The 17,793-nt window shown below is 42.5% G+C and overlaps 2 protein-coding genes across 3 annotated transcripts; both read left to right on the top strand.

Annotated features, from left to right (window-relative positions):
• The first annotated feature begins 657 nt into the window (after window positions 1–657).
• LOC131698841 (dolichyl-diphosphooligosaccharide--protein glycosyltransferase 48 kDa subunit) lies at window positions 658–5,809 on the top strand. The gene is made up of 11 exons (XM_058993270.1): window positions 658–980; window positions 1,209–1,319; window positions 1,847–1,933; window positions 2,065–2,168; window positions 2,448–2,542; window positions 2,959–3,052; window positions 3,253–3,401; window positions 3,498–3,645; window positions 3,861–3,981; window positions 4,208–4,314; window positions 4,942–5,809. Exons 1-11 carry the CDS (start codon window positions 740–742, stop codon window positions 5,089–5,091), a joined length of 1,407 nt encoding a protein of 468 aa, XP_058849253.1. The 5' UTR covers window positions 658–739; the 3' UTR covers window positions 5,092–5,809.
• A 1,083-nt stretch (window positions 5,810–6,892) lies between these two features.
• On the top strand, window positions 6,893–16,727 carry LOC131698840 (protein DDI1 homolog 2-like). 2 transcript variants are annotated; one of them, XM_058993269.1, is made up of 9 exons: window positions 6,893–7,261; window positions 8,560–8,686; window positions 9,036–9,317; window positions 9,757–9,883; window positions 10,447–10,574; window positions 10,737–10,865; window positions 11,067–11,170; window positions 11,867–12,056; window positions 13,260–13,321. In XM_058993269.1, exons 1-9 carry the CDS (start codon window positions 7,124–7,126, stop codon window positions 13,274–13,276), a joined length of 1,242 nt encoding a protein of 413 aa, XP_058849252.1. In that variant the 5' UTR covers window positions 6,893–7,123; the 3' UTR covers window positions 13,277–13,321. The 2 variants fall into 2 exon arrangements, with proteins under 2 accessions (XP_058849252.1, XP_058849251.1); XM_058993268.1 differs by lacking the exons at window positions 6,893–7,261; window positions 8,560–8,686; window positions 9,036–9,317; ... (2 more) ...; window positions 10,737–10,865; window positions 11,067–11,170 and adding an exon at window positions 14,102–16,727 and having other exon boundaries at window positions 11,917–12,056.
• The last annotated feature ends 1,066 nt before the right edge of the window (window positions 16,728–17,793 follow it).

Raw genomic sequence — 17,793 nt, 5'->3', positions numbered from 1 at the left:
CATGCTTTTATTTCAATACAACAATTTAACCAAAGCACAAACCTGTTACTCTCTAGTCTTCGTATATTGTATTATTAGTAGTAGTATTTGTGCGTATAGATTAAACAACACATTGCTATACAACCCTTCATTTAAAAAGATCTGGCGTAATGTTCAAAAAGGGTAAAAGAAAAAAATCGATTATCACGCTGCTAGTGAGTGGTACAGACTAGTATCAATCTGTGTATTTCTGATAATGGTTGAGTCTAGTTCCTATCTAAAAGGATCTTTGTGAGTCATGTCCAACCACAGCAGTCCCAATTGAAACCTCACCGTCGCCACTAGAGGTTCTTTCCTTGATGGAAAGTTGCAAACTAGCCTCGACTTTGTGACAGTGCTATGGCAAATACAGAATCGTGCTTCCTGGTGGCTTCGGGTGGACCTGTCGCTCTCTGATTGGCCAATGCGGCAATGGTCTTTATATTAACTTTCCCTGTGTTTTGAGCGGGGGGGGGGTCATTAAAATGACAGGATGTATTCAGTTTCAGATTCAGTAACTGAATTGTAAGGACAAAAATTATTGGGTTTTAACTACCCTGCAACGAGTTTTGCGACACTCTAGCCGTATTTACGACATCTATGCTGTCGGCCCGGGTCTCCTAGGAACAGATCCCACCCCTGTGGTTTGTTGGCTTCTGATTGGCTAAGCGCTGTACGGTGAAAGGTTCCCGGTTGTGCTGACGCTACGCTCGTTTTGAAGATGGCGGCTGCAGGAGTGTGTTTGAGAAGCGGGCCCGGTTCTGCAGAGTCTGGTACCACCAGTGGCCGGAGGTTCTGTGGAGCTCGGCACCGGTTTCAGAAGCTAGGGGCCAGCTTCCACCTCATCCTTCTCCTGGTTCTGGCGACGTTGCACGGAGCGCACGCTGATGGCAGGACCCTGGTACTGTTGGACAACGTCAACATTAAGGACACACATTCAGTCTTCTTCAGCAGCCTCGCCGGTAAGCAAACGGGGGCGAGCCTTAGAAATAAAATGCGCAATTTTTTTTTTTTGTTGTTTATTTAAAATCCCTTTTGAAGGCTAATGCAATGGCTATGTTCTTGTTCTAAGTGACATATCCTGGAAAACAAACAAACAAATGAATGATTACTGTCTAATGTAATAGACTATATTTTTATAGTTCAGTAAGTATTTAAAACTGATCACCAACTATTTAAAACTTTTGCAGACCGAGGGTTTGATCTCTCCTTCAAGACTGCTGATGATCCTGGTCTCTCTCTTATTAAATATGGACAGTTCCTGTATGAACACCTCATCATCTTTTCCCCCTCTGTTGAAGGTAAGCATTCTCTTCAGCAAACACTCGATCCTGCAGCAGGGATTCTCTTTAGTAGACTGTCAGGCTGTGTTTGACAGACGCAGGATGAAATTGGGTGATTCTGTGCCTGGGTAATGCGGCACACGTGGCATGGTTGCCCATTTTCATTTTACCTTTGCACCCTGCCTAGATATAGAGGCATATATGGGTGTGTATAATCTTCATTCCACCCAAGAGACTCTGTTGCTCAGTTGAGTTTCCACCTCTTTTGATGGAGTTTTGATTTTGGGGTAACCTGGGTATAGCTGAAGTTGTATCAGATCTATCCGCAGAAATGTTGAGATCATTTTTACCCCAAGATCATGCATAACATGTAGTAAAATGTAATTGTGTCTGTTATCGCATGTGACATTGAATGCTTGAATTCAGGGAGGTAATACAGAATAGCTCAGCAATAAAATGTGCACTGAAGATTTTAAGTGTCTTTCCAGTAGTGAGTTAACGTGACAAGTCATCTGGAATTTTAACACCATTTCTTGTGCTTGCAGATTTTGGTGGAAACATAAATGTGGAGACCATCACTGCCTTCATCGATGGAGGAGGAAACGTTCTGGTTGCTGCCAGTTCAGACATTGGTAAGTGCTATATATGAGTCTGTGCCTCGTGCTGCATACGAAGGACATTGCCACTATCACAAGTATTAGAATATGGTCCTACAGAGTTGGCTAGATGAACAGGGACTGATGTTTCCTTCTCTTCCTAAAAGGTGATCCTCTGAGGGAGCTGGGCAGTGAGTGCGGGATTGAGTTTGATGAAGAGAAAACTGCCGTCATTGACCATCACAACTATGATATCTCTGACCCTGGAGAGGTGAGGGGCTGAGTGTGCTTGTACAGTAAAACATAAAGATAAGCAAAGCAGTATGTTTCAGGGCTCTGGGTACAGTTTCACAGAAACCAGAGGGAACTGAATTCCACAGGTGGAACCATCGCTTTTCTTGGAGAGTCTGCGTTATCGGAAGCTCTGGTTGTTAACCCTAATTTTCTAGCCAATTTATCTCTAACTTCACACCCACAACCTTATAACCAGAGCCAGCTGATTTGTCATATTAATATTGAAATGTTATTTATTTTTATCCCCTCATCACAGCACACCCTGATCGTAGCGGACCCAGAGAGCCTGATGAAGACTCCCACCATTACTGGACCAGCTACCGGGAAACCCATCCTGTTCAAGGGGGTTGGGTGAGTGCATGTGTGCTGGGGTGGCTTTTTGAAATGCTGCGGTTGTTGCTGGAGGCATGGTTTCAATGCGAAGCGCCTGCAGTACAGAGCCTATCCTAGCAGTTTGAGATTTTCTAGGCTTTAGTATAAGCATAATTGGACACATATGTAACCTGTAAAGAGACTGTTGGCTGGTTTAACTGCCCTAGGTAAAGCAGTCCAAGAATAGAGTGAAACCAGACGTTTTGTCATTTAGGAAAATACTAGTTATAGTGGTTGACTGACTTGCATGTCAAGCAAATGTTTAATAAATAAGGCATCTTCAGGAATAAGCCAGGTTTCTAGAAAATCATTTGGTTTTGTGTTTTATAGTCTGTTTTAAAAGTATACATGGTTGACTGCTGACAGCTCATCCATGTCTGTCCTTTTTGCGTTAGCATGGTGGCAGACCCAGATAACCCTCTTGTGTTGGATATCCTAACTGGCTCATCAACCGCCTACTCCTACTTCCCTGACCGACCAATCACACAGGTAACTGCACAACTTGATCAAACATTTGTTTTGCAATAACGTGTGATATTTTGTTATATTTAGGAGGATATTGCCATAGTTGTAAAATAAGGAGATGTTGTACAGGTTTTACATTAGGATGATGATGATGCAATAATAAACCCAATGAAAATGGTATGCAAATAAAAAAGCGGTGACGAACTTGTCTGTCTACTTTGCAGTATCCCCATGCTGTTGGAAAGAACAACCTCCTGATCGCAGGGCTGCAAGCACGCAACAACGCCCGTGTCATCTTCAGCGGCTCCCTGGATTTCTTCAGTGACGCCTTCTTCAGCTCAGCTGTGCAGAAGGCCACGCCGGGCTCCGAGAGGTACTTGGAGCTTTTCAAATTTCACTTTTGTTTCAGTATTGTTTTTTGGGGGGGTTTGCTGAACAGGTGACCCACCCTTTTCTTTGTGAATTTCAGGCATGCCCAGAATGGGAACCTGGAGCTGGCAGTGGCCCTGTCGCGCTGGGTGTTCAAGGAGGAGGGAGTGCTGCGTGTGGGGGCTGTCTCTCACCACCCTGTCGGGGAGACCACACCCCCCAGTGCCTACACCATCACCGACCTTGTGGTGAGTGCCTTATTACAACACAAAAAAGGGCAATTGGAGATTATATTGAATGAAATGCAACAACTGTATTGGCTCTAAGTAAATTTGACATTGGATAACGTGAATGAGTCACTTTCAATCGCTTCTATAGCCAGGGGTATGGGTCTGTCAGACACGGATGATAACAGGAAGAACAGTGTAACTTATATATACATGCTTTTACCATTTGCCTACAGGAGTACAGCATTGTGATTGAGAAGCTGTCTGAAGGGAAATGGGTCCCCTTTGACGGAGACGATATCCAGCTGGAGTTTGTCCGAATCGATCCTTTCATCAGGACCTACCTCAAGAAGAAAGGTAGAAAATGGCTTTGATTGCTGTGGGTCTCTTTCAGTAGGGTTATATTCTGGCTGCTTTGAAAATCTAACTATGAACTGTGACCATTAGCCTAAGTCATTATAAAAATATTATTACTAGCAAGTGGAGAACAGTACAGATCACTTTTATTAATTCCTCTCAATTCCTGATAATTATTGCTTGGTTAGATGCATAGTTACTAATACTGTCTGCCTTGTTTTCATAGGTGGGAAGTACAGTGTACAGTTCAAGCTCCCTGATGTCTATGGTGTCTTCCAGTTTAAAGTGGATTACAACAGACTGGGATACACTCACCTGTACTCCTCAACACAGGTAAACAGCACATTGGGCTGGTCTTGTCTGTACCACTTAAAGTGCTGAAGGAGCCCCAGTACCTGTACAGATTAACCTGGGTTGTGACTAGCTCTTTTAGACTTCTCTACTCTGTGCACTCTCTTCAAGTGATATTGGAGAATAAAGACCTATTGATTTTCATTCGCTTTTCTCAGGTATACTGGCAGAAGCTTTTCTTTTGTGCTATATAAACTTAGTCTAATGTCCCATCCGGTTTTAAATATATTTATTTTCCAATATATTTTTAGAAGGTTGATATATAAGTCGATTATTAGTCAACAGACATATAAAACAACTGTTGGTACTTCCCGTCAAATGTTACCATAATACGAAAACAAAATTAAATGAAAGGCAATTCCAATTTTGTATGCTTTCCTTTTGTGTTTTGAGCTGTATTAGAGATTGTGCATTCATAACTGTTTACTAGTGTGGAGGTAGTGGGAGTGCATCTAGAATACCGAAGTGACAAGCAGATTGCAAGAGCAAAACGTGTGTCCTTGCAACTAAGACTAAGAGAACTGTGATAATCACCCAGGATACTGCAGCTTTTTGTAATTATGAAAAGTGATATTCCAGTCTCTAATTGCCTTCACTCTCCCCCTTCAGGTGTCCGTGCGCCCCCTGCAGCACACGCAGTACGAGCGCTTCATCCCCTCAGCCTTTCCCTACTATGCCAGCGTCTTCTCTATGATGGGCGGCCTCTTCGTCTTCAGCATCGTCTTCCTGCACATGAAAGAGAAGGAGAAATCCGAGTAGTGCCCCTTCCCCATTGCCTGGATGCAGAGATTCAGAGGGGCAGTGGGTACACTGGTTCCCATCTCCTCTCACAGCTGCACTGAGGAATCAGTAGGGACTAGTAAGTGACATGGGAGAGGAACAACAAAACCTTGAACTTGCTAGTCACTACTGTGCTCCCTCTGTGCAATGAGGAGTGGAGTCGACTTCATAGCTGGGCTGTTCTCAACAAGAAATACAGGCTGCTTCTGCTTCAACTTGTGTTTTCTTGGAGGATCTATTTAACAAATTCTTTGGGGAGGGTTGGGATTAATCAATTGTTATAGGTTTAAATTCTGTTAATGTGGGATATTAAGTTCAGGGTTCTTCCTGTGCTCTATGCTGGTGGAAGCAATCCTTGTAAAAGGGTCTGTTTGAAAATTGCAAGAGGAGCACTCTGTTTCCCTGGCATGGGGTCTAGGGATGAACCCTGCAGTTTTCATTTTGAAATGCTTGTTAAAGATGAAGCAGCTTCTAATGAGCACTGCAGTTTGTTGTGTTTTTTTTTTTATATAACTGAGGAATTGGAGAAATTCATAACTTACAAATGAGGAGAATAATAGACAGCTGTGATTAAAGAGAGGTTTTTGTAAATTGTTTGGTTTTTTTTAATACTGTATGGGCCCACATATCTTGTTTTTTTTTTTTTTCCCTGTCCATTTTAAATAAAAACAAATAAATGTTGCCATTCCGCCCCTAACTGTTGTGCAGGTTTTTGTTTTTATTAATATCTTCTATTGAAATTTTACCCCCTCCCCCACCCGAAAGCTATGATGTTATTCATTTTCCTAAATAAGTGGCTTCGTTAAACTCCCTGCCCCTTATTGTGTGGTTCAGTATTTTAAACATATTGTAAATGCATTGGTGCTCACCAAACTGACTGCTGTCTGCTTCAGCCTTGAACCACAACACAAAGTGTTCATCCATTCTGTTATAAAATGCTGTGGGATTTGGGTATTGCATGAACATTCCTAATAAAGACGCAAGATTAATTTAAATGGGAATGAGATGTGTTATCCCTAATGCAGCAGTCTCAAAACAGATTTATTATTATTAATTTATTTAGCAGACACCTTTATCCAAGGCAACTTACAGAGACTAGAGTGTGTGAACTATACATCAGCTGCAGAGTCACTTACAATTACGTCTCACCCGAAAGACGGAGCACAAGGAGGTTAACTGACTTGCTCAGGGTCACACAATGAGTCAGTGGCTGAGGTGGGATTTGAACCGGGGACCTCCTGGTTAGGAGCCTGTTTCTTTAACCACTGGACTACACAGCCTCCTGTGTGCTACCATACAGTAGATATGTGTTAATAAAAGATCGACACAATGATGAATCTGTTATGCTTTCATTTTAGATGCACAGATTCAAATCTGTCTATTGTCACAAGTAAAATAAGCCTCATGCAATACCGACTGATGTTGCCCACCCATTCAACCTATAGAAATTAAAAACGGGTAAACCAATCAATGCCTTGAACTTGTATACATTTTCTTTTGCACAGAGCTGAAAATTCAATCAGAGTTGTGTATATAGGAACACGTTTATACCTGTTCCTTAAGAAAAGTGGGGTGGGTGAGACATTTAAAAAAAAAAAAAAAAAAAAAAACCTAGCCTGCCCAAATTTGCTACAGCTAAGTGATCTTATATTTTGTTTCAGTGAAATGGTGATGCTTTTAAAATGCGTTATAATGTAATTCAATTTCTAATCAAACGGTGCAACTAGTAGTAAATAACTGATAATAATGGCCATTAAACCCTTATAACAAACATCTCATGACGTTTCGCCACGCCCAATACACACAAGTCAGTCACAACTCGTTCCGGTTACAGAAACCGGGGTTTCATTTCATTGCGGCAGTGTGGCGTGTGGGAGCTATTTTCCGGCTGCCGTAAAGCAGGTTGTGTCGAGTGGGGAGTCACGAAGAACCGCAGAAGAATAACAAAACACAAACTTCATTTATTTTTGCACGGAGTCAGGTTTGGTTTGCGAAGCTGTCCGGTGTCGCGATGTTGGTGACGGTGTTCTGTGTGCGTAGAGACCGCTCGGAAATCACCTTCTCCCTGGAGGTTTCGGCGGAGCTGGAGCTTCGGGATTTCGTCGCGCTGTGTGAGCTAGAGTCGGGAATCCCCGCATCAGAAATACAGGTGAATTTTACACACAACGCATCAGCGATGGGCATCTATATCCCGAGATACTGTATTCCAGAGACCAATACAATAGACGCGGAACATAGGGAGTCAAGTGAAATATTATTTACTACAGTGATTTATGTTTGGAATTTGTGTTTTTAAAAACGTGACTACAATAAGTCGATAGCAGTGCAATGTTGTCACAACGAGTACATGGAATTCAATCAAGGACTGTAATTATGAAGTTTTAAATTCGTTATGTACCCACATTTTGAATGCCCGTCTCTGTTCTCCCCCCAATTAAATGCATTTTTGTTTTTGTACACGCTGTATATTTCTCTTTTCCTCTCCCCATTGCTGTATATTATCTGGAAGTGCTGGCGTTAACCGGCGGTGTGATATTATTTGATTTTTAATTGGTTTAGAAATAAAGTAGACTTGGATGTGGAGATATTTCACGAGCAATACTAAACAATGGAACCACCGCCTTACAACGGCAAGATCGAGGAAATGACTGTGTTATGGAAACAATAACCAGTTCTCTGGACAGGATGTACAACACGGGAGAGAGAGAATCGCAAATGTATATAAATATATAATTTTATTTCCAGTGCATGTTTGGATGGGAAGCGCGGCCTTTCATTAGTCACCGCACTAGCGTTTGTGTTTCATACACGAGCGCTAGTCCACACCCCAAACCCCACACCCCACACCCCGTTTGCACATAAGAAGCCCTATACATCTGACACGCGTTATACAAATAAAACAAACTTTTCAGTTGTAGGGCTGTCGGTATTTTCACTTAGTTGCACTGCGGGCCAATCTTAACATGTTTTAGATAGGAGCAAGAACATAAACCAATGTATTAAGTATTTTTTTAGATTGATTGGGTGCTGCAACACCCATCCCTTGGCAGGATTCTAGTGGCCTCCCATTTGCACCCCCCCAGTATATCGTAACGTGTTGGCATTTAGTTTTTCAAATTTTATCCTGAAATAGTTTTGGTGTCGGTTTCAATTTTCTGTCGTTTAGCCTCTTGCTGTCTGTGCAGTGCTGGGTGCCGCCCCTCTCACATGGGAGGGGAGGTTACTTGATGTCATATTGCTCAATCCGGCCTAAACGGAAAGACGTTTCTCGGATCCTGTAGTTCTTAATGAACTTGTATTTAAAATTGTGTGTGTGTGTGTATATGTATATATATAAAATTTGGTACAAACAATAGTTATTGTCAGATTTCTTTTTGTTTAAGGGTACACAGGGATGCATGTACTTGTTGTATACTGACTCTGATGGTTTGATCCCCATGGTTTTAGATCACCTTGGCTGAGCAGCCCTTGTCAAACCCGCAGCTTGCTCTGGCATCGTACGGATTGAAGGATGGTGACGTGGTGGTGCTGCGGCAGGAGGAGCGACGGCCTCCCACACAGCCACAGTTTCCAAGTATGCTGTGTTTTCTTCTCTGGGACACAGCCAGATGAAAGCAGGCCCTGAAAGATTCATTGCAAGGATGCAAAAGAGAATCCTATTACATAGCAGTTTGAACTATTTAAGCTTAATCAGTCACACTGAGGCAGGTTTTACTGTGAACTGGCTGACTAAGCTCCCAGCATAACATGGAATGGCTCAAACTGATATGCAATGGGAATCTTAGTAATCTTTCATCACAGCTCTTCCAAAGTTGCTGCAGCTCTGTTAAGGATCCATTCTATTGAAGAGAATTAAATAATATTGAGTATTTTGCTGTGTTCTAGTTGATATTCATTGTTTTGTGGTGGTGTTTGTTTTATAGGCCTGCCTCGAATTGATTTCAGCTCCATCAGTGTGCCAGGGACTTCTGCTCAACAGCCATCCCCACAACGGCAGCGTCAACGACAGCAACAGCAGCAGGAGCAGTCTCCTCTTCCTCCCCCGCCACCTTCTCTGAACCCAGGCTCCAGCTCCGGCTCCTCTCAACAGGGGTTGGATGACCCCGCCCTATTGAGAGACATGCTATTGGCCAACCCTCACGAGCTGTCGCTGCTGAAGGAGAGGAACCCGCCCCTGGCTGAGGCGCTACTCAGTGGAGATTTGGGTGTGTTCCTGCCTAACTGCTTTTAAAGTCTAAATGTGGATTGTGTTTTACTGAGTACATTTAGAATCCGACCAGGTCTTCCCTCAAACAATGCCCCAGTATGGTGTTGGGCAGCACTGGTGGGAAAGAAGTTCTGCATACTTTGAGCACAAGAAAGATACCTTTGCGCTGCGTGTAAGAATCCGCAAATATTGATAAATGGGAACATCCCTGAAAATGAGTTGAATACAAGTGTATCTTTTTTATTAGAAGGAAAATGGGCAAAAATATGATTTTTTTTGTGCGGGGTGGACAAGAAGTTTTTAACTACGTTCAAGAAAAGAGAAGGCAATGTGTTTGCTGTGTGCAGGGACAATATGGAGATTCTGTAGTGTGCTGTGTGGAACGTAGACCTAGTCCCCCTCCCTTCCTCAAGCCTGTCCTGTTTCCCTCTCCACAGAGCGGTTCACAAAGGTGCTCCTGGAGCAGCAGCAGGAGAGAGCACGCAGAGAGCAGGAGAGGATCCGACTCCTGACTGCAGACCCCTTTGACCTGGAGGCACAAGCCAAGATAGAGGAGGACATCAGGTACTGAGAGACTGCAGAGCTCATGGGTCAGACAGGGCAGGGCTCTCCAAAAGACATTTAATGGGGTTGAACCCTCACTTTGTTTTCAATGAGCTGTATCGGGAGTATAACTTGCCAGTATTACAAATTCAGCAATAAGATTGTGATCACACACTAACACAGTCTATAGCTCTGCCCAACTTCACCTTGAGGGTGGCACTTTGTTCCATCAAACCCTTCATCTACAGAAATCCACTTCAGGATGTTGTTAACTACAGAATTGCATAGGATTTTATTTATAGTATTAGTATAGTTATTGACAGATTTATAGACGACTACAATTTTGTTTTGTTTAAGCGTACACATTCTATAGCAAGCTCTCATTTTCACGATTTACCACTTAAAATATGATCTTGCTGGGGCAGTGCCTTTGCATATAGGCAAGGATATTCTCTGTGCCTAAGTGATTCGGTTCCCGAATTGGATTTTCCTAGAACCTTTCTACTTCTTCGTTGTCTTGTGTCTCCAGACTGTGTATTAGGAGGTATTGTCTCGTCAGTAATTGCCAACCGTGTTTGTTTCAGGCAGCATAACATTGAAGAGAACATGACGTTTGCCATGGAAGAGGCCCCAGAGAGCTTTGGCCAGGTCGTGATGCTCTACATCAACTGCAAGGTCAACGGGCACCCAGTCAAAGCCTTTGTGGACTCGGGTAGGTTTATTGTTAACAGCAAAAGATGTGCTGAACTTACCAGATGTAGTCATGTGGATATATTTTGTACCTGTGGTGATACTTTCAATGTGAAACTTACAACAGACTGCAAATGCTGGATTAATTCTTAAATGCTTGTCGTCATGTCTCTTCCCCTGGCAGGTGCCCAGATGACCATCATGAGCCAGGCATGTGCTGAGCGGTGTAACATCATGCGTCTGGTGGACCGGCGATGGGCGGGGATCGCCAAGGGAGTGGGCACACAGAAAATCATTGGCAGAGTCCATCTAGGTGTGTGAGTTTGATTACACTGTTAGTTACTTCAATTTGCATTAGAAGTTGATACATTTTTTATTGTAGTTCTGTAGTGTCACCAAACAAATATACTTGGTAGAACCATCTCACCTGGATCTCTATAACAATGTTTGACAACACATTTCCTCTAAAATGGAAGCTGTCTGTTTTGCATTAATGTTTGATGTTTGGGTTCAGCTCAGGTTCAGATAGAGGGAGATTTCCTGCCCTGTTCCTTCTCGATTCTAGAAGACCAGCCGATGGATATGCTGCTGGGACTTGACATGCTGAAACGCCATCAGGTGAGGGATACAAGCGAAGTTTGAACAAAAAAAACCAAACATCTATTTTAAGTAGAGACACTATTGATTTTGGTTTAGCCCCCAACCCAATGTATTTCCTTATTCATTCCATTTTTGTAACATGTATAATCTTCTTTCATTTATTTATCCTCCTTCAAAAAGTATAAAAAATGTGTGATCTGCTGGAGATTTCACATGTGAGTGATGCAATTTAGTTAGGGTGTTCTTTAGTACAATTTATTGAGAGAAGCAGAATCTGGGGATATTGGGAGAAATCACACTCTCCTTATTGCATCTACATAATGCCTTCATTACACTGAACCCTAATGTGCTGTAGTAATACACAGATGAAAAGCCTGTGGGCTCCATTCACAAAGCTTTAACTCATGAGTTATTTAAAGAGAGTTTTCTTTTGAAATAAAATCAAGTTTCATATTCCTGAAACTCTTCTGGGCTTATTGATGGTTTAGTTAACAACCTCAAAGAACAGTTTCATGAATATCAAACTTTTCTCCTAAAAACGAACTTTGAAAAGACATTCTTTAAATAACGAGTTAAAGCTTTGTGACTAGAGCCCTATATCTCCCAAACATCTCTCATACACTGCCTTGGTGCAATTTCACCACTCTGTTCTAACCCATGAATACAAGGTCCCCTTTTGTAAGTGGCCCTGGCCCCCTGTGTGCTCCTCCGCAGTGTTCGATTGACTTGAAGAAGAACGTTGTGCTGATTGGCACCACAGGCTCAGAGACCCGCTTTCTGCCCGAGGCCGAGCTGCCAGAGTGTGCCCGCCTGGCGTACGGACAGGGCCGAGAGGATGCCCAGCCAGACGAGATCGCTGACCGGGAGCTGGCCGAAGCGCTGGAGAGATCAGTCCAGGAGTCTGGTAGGAACACTCCAACAAAGACACAGCTGACAACGTCCGTTTCACAGCAGTTTGAGCTGTTGGGGCCCTGCTATGAAAATGTAACATTTGTTATCATGAACTAAGTGATCAGTGTCAGCTTCAGTTCAAGCTTTCTTAGGATAGACCTCGTCGCTGTAAAAAATCTGTGTAGCAGATGTTACATTTCCTTTTGAATGGCGGTAATCCAGGTTTTACTTCAATAATACTTGGTTTCCATTGTTCAGTATTTGCTTGCTGTGTTCAGGAAACTCTCATTTGTTTTTGAGAACATACATTTTTTTCCACCTCAAATACACAAAGAATGATTTAAAGAATGTGTTTTTTTTTTTTGGGGGGGGGAACAATGGATACTTAGTATTGGTTGCATGTGGTCTCTACAAAATGCATGGTGTGGCTGCTAATGTTCAGGTGTTTATACTAAAACCTGTTCAAACCTAAAGTGACTCGAACCGGATTGGGGGCTCATTTTTCCTTGGGATAGAAAAAAGGAAATCTGTTTTTACTATCCCAACTCTACCTTCATTGTACCACTCCCTTGTTTTTGCATTATAGCTCTTATGCCAGAATGGGTATAGATACCGAATTATATATACGTTACAATACAAGTCTTGAGTTTGTAGTGTTCATTTTGCAGCAGGATCCTGTCTGCCCTACCACCAGGGATGCACATTGGTATAACTCGGCCATACTTAATCCCAAATCTCTTATAACCTGTGGTTCCGTTGCTTAAAGTGACTATACTGCACATATGTGACAACAGCTTTCAAAGCCTGCTTTAGTCCTTAAGGGTCCCAATATTTACATAGTATTTAAAATAGCACCATGGCCAACCATACATAGGTACCATATACTACTAGGGCTAATCAGGGTCTATAGGAGTATGTCGTGCGTACTAATCCTGAAGTATGCTAAGATGCCAGAAGTTTTTTTGAACCAGCAAGCTGGTGCCTGAATATAGTGGCTATAATCAGTTACTAGACCCAGGGTGCACTGTGCAAATACAAAGACAGTAACTGAAAACATGTGGAGGTATGCAGACTGAGCCCCTTTCCAGCTCTAACAACCTCACTGAAGCCCTGGAGCTGGGTCCCGCTGTGAATACACGCTGCATGCTTTGTGACTGCTAACAGAGTTTGCTTTTGTGTTTTTTTTTGTTTTAATTTTATTTCCTAATCCGAACAGAACATCAGAAACACTGATGCATGTTGTGTGCGTGCTACAGCTGGAGAGGGCCCACCAAGCAGGTATTTGTTGCTTTATATGCTGTTTTTAAGTAGCTATAGACTGTTGGCATATTCATATTTTTATTTGCTTGTAAACCTGCACTGTCAGATGTAAATATCTGCCGTTCATTTTCATGCAGTCTTCTCCTGCCCATCAAAGTCTTGACATAAGGGGTTATATATTTTTTTTAAAGCTTGGTAACATTAAGTAAATCTCTATTAATAACTCCTTGAATAAAAAAAGTACACGTTGTGCAAAATTACTTGGAACATTAATTTAACTAGAAATACAAAAATAAAGCAGATGTATACATTTTAAAAATGTGTATTTTACTGCCTTACGTAGTTTTGAAAATGACCCTCTGTGTCAGTCTTAGAAGGGCAGTTTGTATGAAAATTCATTTTTTCCTTTTAATTTTATGACAAAAAGGGTGGTGGTGGGGGTGTGTGTTAACACTGACATTGTGCTGCTGTGGGATTGGTTACCTCTTCGTGTTGATGCTGATCACTGGGATCCTTTAAGACCCAACTTGACAAAGTTTTGAGATCAATCAGCTACTGGGAACCGGACAAGCATATATGGGCCGAAAGGCCTCCTCCAGTTCGTTCTGTTTCTTATGTATTATAAAAAAATACTTTCTTGCTTAGTAGAGAGAGTAGGGAGTTAAATATAAGGATGCATTTTTGTAAAGTTTATATAGTGTTACAGCTTAATTGTGCATAGGTATGAGTCAGGGAGCTGATCTGAAAACACCTGTGATAGTCATTGACTTAACTTTTGAATTATTATTATTGTTTCAGAAAAAGATGGGAAAACTACCTCACCAGAACCCCCCCCATTCCCATCCCGACCTCCCCGTCTTCTCCCCAACTGTCCCTCGGGATACCCTTCCCACGTATCTCAGCCACATAGCCAAGTCCTCGATCGATCAGCTTCAGCCCCAGCCTCTTTGCCTCCCCACAAATCCACTGTAAGCTCCCAGCCCCAGATGGTGAGCTCCAGTCCAACAGCAAAGGAATGCTTACCCTCACCATATGACTCCCAGTTTCAGGGTTTCTCTGAAAACCTCTCTACAGACATTGGGCCTCCAGAACAAAGCCCTTCTTTGGAAAACGTGTCCCTGAAATTTCAAGAGTCCCCGGCTCGAAATGTTGACCATTTACCTCCAGAGCACTCGGACTTGGCTCGGGGACTTTCTGCAGATCTCAAGTCCCAGGACATGCCTGTCGGCGACCTGGGAACAGATCTACCAAATGAGTCCTCTGTCAGACTTCCACACGAGTCTGCTTTCCAGAGCTGTGTATCTGTGGACTCTCAACATCAGACCACTGCACAAGTGGGGATTGATTCTGATGACAAAGAAATCCAGCTATCAGGGATGGACCTTGGATGTAAGTTTGGGGCGGGAGAAGTGTCTCTTGCCAAGAACTGCCAAGATTCTGCTGAGAACTTTGCAAGCTACGAGCAGAGAACTGGTACCATTTCAGGAGAAATAGAAACAGAAATCAACAGAGGTCCCTGTAGCCCTGGAACTCAGCTGGAAAACACAGAAATGGAGCTGGAGATGACCTACCCTGAGCAACTCAACCTTGACCACAAAGGTTCTGGGTCGGATGTTGAGTTAAAAGCATCGGAGTGTCTGTCTAATTTGACCCTACCTAGCACTCAGTCTGAAGACATGGGCTGTAGTGATTTGGTGGAGGACAGCTCTAATGATGCTCCAGACTTGACAATGGAGAGTCTACCGACTTCTTTACCTGAGAGAAATCAGCCAGAGGGCAGCATGTTTTCTGAGGAAAGTGGTCCATCTCTTGCGGCCGCCCTGCTGGAGCTTCATGAACTTTTGGTTGCCAACCACCAAGAAGCCTCCCACTCCCTCGTATCAGACATGAAAACTGATTTGCAGAGGGAGGACGCCGAGGGAATGAATGTGTCCGACACGAGCTGCTCCCCAGGAAGTACAGAGAGAGTAAGTGAGGCGACGACTGACGCAGAGGGAGTGATTGCCAAAACTGATGGCCATGAATTCCCTTGTCCCTTCTCTACAGAAACACTGACTGGGGTAGAACTGGAGCCCTCAAACAGAAGCCAACAAACGGGCGTCCCAGAAAAGGACATTCACACATTGGATTCACTGGCAGACTGTGCTTCGTCAGGCCCAACCTTGGATAGCCTGCCTGCAAGAGCTGAACAGGAAGTGCCCCCTTCTGAAGGCCATGCTCATAGAATACCACCAGAGGGCAGGCAGGAAAGGGGAGTTGCAGATGGAAGAGCTGCTGTACTGGTAAACCCACAGGCTGAGATGGAAGTGCCATTGAACTCTGATTTCAGTCTGCCAGTCTCAAGAGCTCCAGGACACCAAGGTGCACCACTTCCAACCATGGAGGTGAGTCCCTTTGGACATCCTCCCACCAGCTCTTCTCTCCCAGGGCCCACAGCCTCCTTTCCTGCTGGCCAGATCGAGAGGATTACAAATGAAGGTTTTACAGTGCAGGAAGCAGTGAAGGCCCTGGAGCAATTCCAGGGAAATGCTGAACTGGCCCTCCTTGTTTTGCTATCTAGGGGCATTGTGGTCCCCACTTAATCTGCCCAGAATGGGTGCCCTGCAGTGAGCCTAAACCTCCCAAAGGATCACAACCTTTTCCAAATGAGACACTGACAATGCAGAGAGCCACCCCTCCTCAGAAATAACACATGAATGCAACTTCAGATGCATCAGAAGCTTACCACTTCTTGACCTGTCAGTTTACTCTTTTGAATCTTAAATGTTAGCTGTCATTAACGTTTTTCTTCTTGGGTCATCTTCATGTGTTTAGGCAGTTGCATTTAAGAGGGAGGGGGGGAAGAGATCTGTACAGATTGCTACAGTTTTTCATGTGGGAAAGGCCGAAGGGACCCTAGATCAAGTTGTTTGGGTTGCTCAGTCTGAAATTCAGTCATGTGTACATTGATGTCATGCTCCCCATATAAACTGAATGATTGGAAAATGTCAAGGAAATGGGACGTCACACTCGGTGCTGACATCACAGGTGGCTTTACAGAGAATGTGCCATCTGGACACTAGACATAATGATTGCCATTGAAGTGGAGGAGCATGTAAAGCATACATCACGACCACAGCTTTCCAAAGGGCCGCAGATTGTGTAATGTGTCCATTCAGCATTATACCTCAATTCAGGTTTTTGTTTTATTTTATTTTTTTAAATCTTTTTGTCCCAATGTTAAAATGCCCTCAAGCTTCATCTGTCCTCCTATAAATCAGGATTAGTGTCATTTTACACTAATTTCTTGATCCAACTTTGTTTTTTTCTTTCGTTCAGTTTATTTTTTTCTTTTTAAGATATTGGTTCGTCAATCAGACCATTTTAATCCTCGCTATGATCTTGTATACATGACAAAATAAAATTGGTTCTTTTATATTTTAAACCATCTTGTGTTTTTCATTTGTTAGCATAAAAAAAAACACCTATAGATAACTTCTGTGGGGCTGGTGTTGGGATTATAACTAAATTGATTTAATTGACTCAAGTTTCACACTCCTTTTGATACAAATATCTTTACCTTGTCAGCACCCCAGCCTGATTGATTTAAATAAACCTGTTCAGGATTTATTATTTTTTTAATTTTATTATTTGGGTTAAACAATTTAGTTACTCAATAGCGCTACAGAATACTAAAATCTCAAGATATCAAACTTTTCAATTCATGTCTGGTTTATTTCATGATTGAGGTTCAGTAAGGCAGTTCTAAACCTGAGTTGCCACATAATACACTTATTCTAAAAGGAGTTTGAAAACTTAATGCATATGAATGGAAGAGTTGCACTCACCAGAGATGAAAATAAAATGCTTTGTTTGCACAAAACGAACATGTGCAGGTTTATTTGAGGAATGCTCACGTAGTTACAACAGTCTGTGTAGAAACGATTTTTCAGTTAATTGATGCGCAATCGTTTTGTTTCAAATTGTGACATAGCATTACAAGAAAGTGAATCAGGTGTCACTGGACAGCAGACTTAAAAGCTTATTTAACACCAGTATACCCGGCATACTGTATTATTACTTATTTTTAACAACCACATGTGTAGGTACAATAAGTAAGAAGTTAAATAAACTAAATCCAATGCTAGAAGTAGTTAATGCACACAATGTGATGTTAGGGCAGGACCGTGAGGACACCACACACTAGTGTTCATTTTCATCTACATTCAAAGTTTACATTGCCCGTTTACATTCAAAGCAGCTATCAGTACTTGCTGTAGTGTCCTCATGCAATTCATACAGGCACTTGTGATGCTAGTCTTCTGTTCATATGCATCAGAAAAGGTACGTTTCCATGTAGTACACAAGATCGCAGCCGGCCATTCTTATACCCCTCTTATAATGTTCCATATAATGTGAAACTTCTTGCATTAAACATAGAAAAAAGTTGGGATATATGTTTCAGACCATTTTAATTTATGAATAAAATACTTCCCCATTAAAATGAATGA

The sequence above is a fragment of the Acipenser ruthenus genome, chromosome 20, assembly GCF_902713425.1.
Source record: "Acipenser ruthenus chromosome 20, fAciRut3.2 maternal haplotype, whole genome shotgun sequence".
NCBI lineage: Eukaryota > Metazoa > Chordata > Actinopteri > Acipenseriformes > Acipenseridae > Acipenser > Acipenser ruthenus.
This window is presented reverse-complemented; position numbering and strand designations above follow the sequence as displayed.

What these genes read in the sequence shown, in the direction of transcription:
- LOC131698840 (XM_058993268.1), top strand. Translation starts at nt 13,276, where the DNA reads ATGCATGTTGTGTGCGTGCTACAGCTGGAGAGGGCCCACCAAGCAG. An exon ending in GGAGAGGGCCCACCAAGCAG is followed by an intron (nt 13,322 to 14,101) that starts GTATTTGTTGCT and finishes TTATTGTTTCAG; the next exon opens with AAAAAGATGGGAAAACTACC.
- LOC131698841 (XM_058993270.1), top strand. Translation starts at nt 740, where the DNA reads ATGGCGGCTGCAGGAGTGTGTTTGAGAAGCGGGCCCGGTTCTGCAGAG. An exon ending in CTTTTCCCCCTCTGTTGAAG is followed by an intron (nt 1,320 to 1,846) that starts GTAAGCATTCTC and finishes TTGTGCTTGCAG; the next exon opens with ATTTTGGTGGAAACATAAAT. An exon ending in ATATCTCTGACCCTGGAGAG is followed by an intron (nt 2,169 to 2,447) that starts GTGAGGGGCTGA and finishes CCCTCATCACAG; the next exon opens with CACACCCTGATCGTAGCGGA.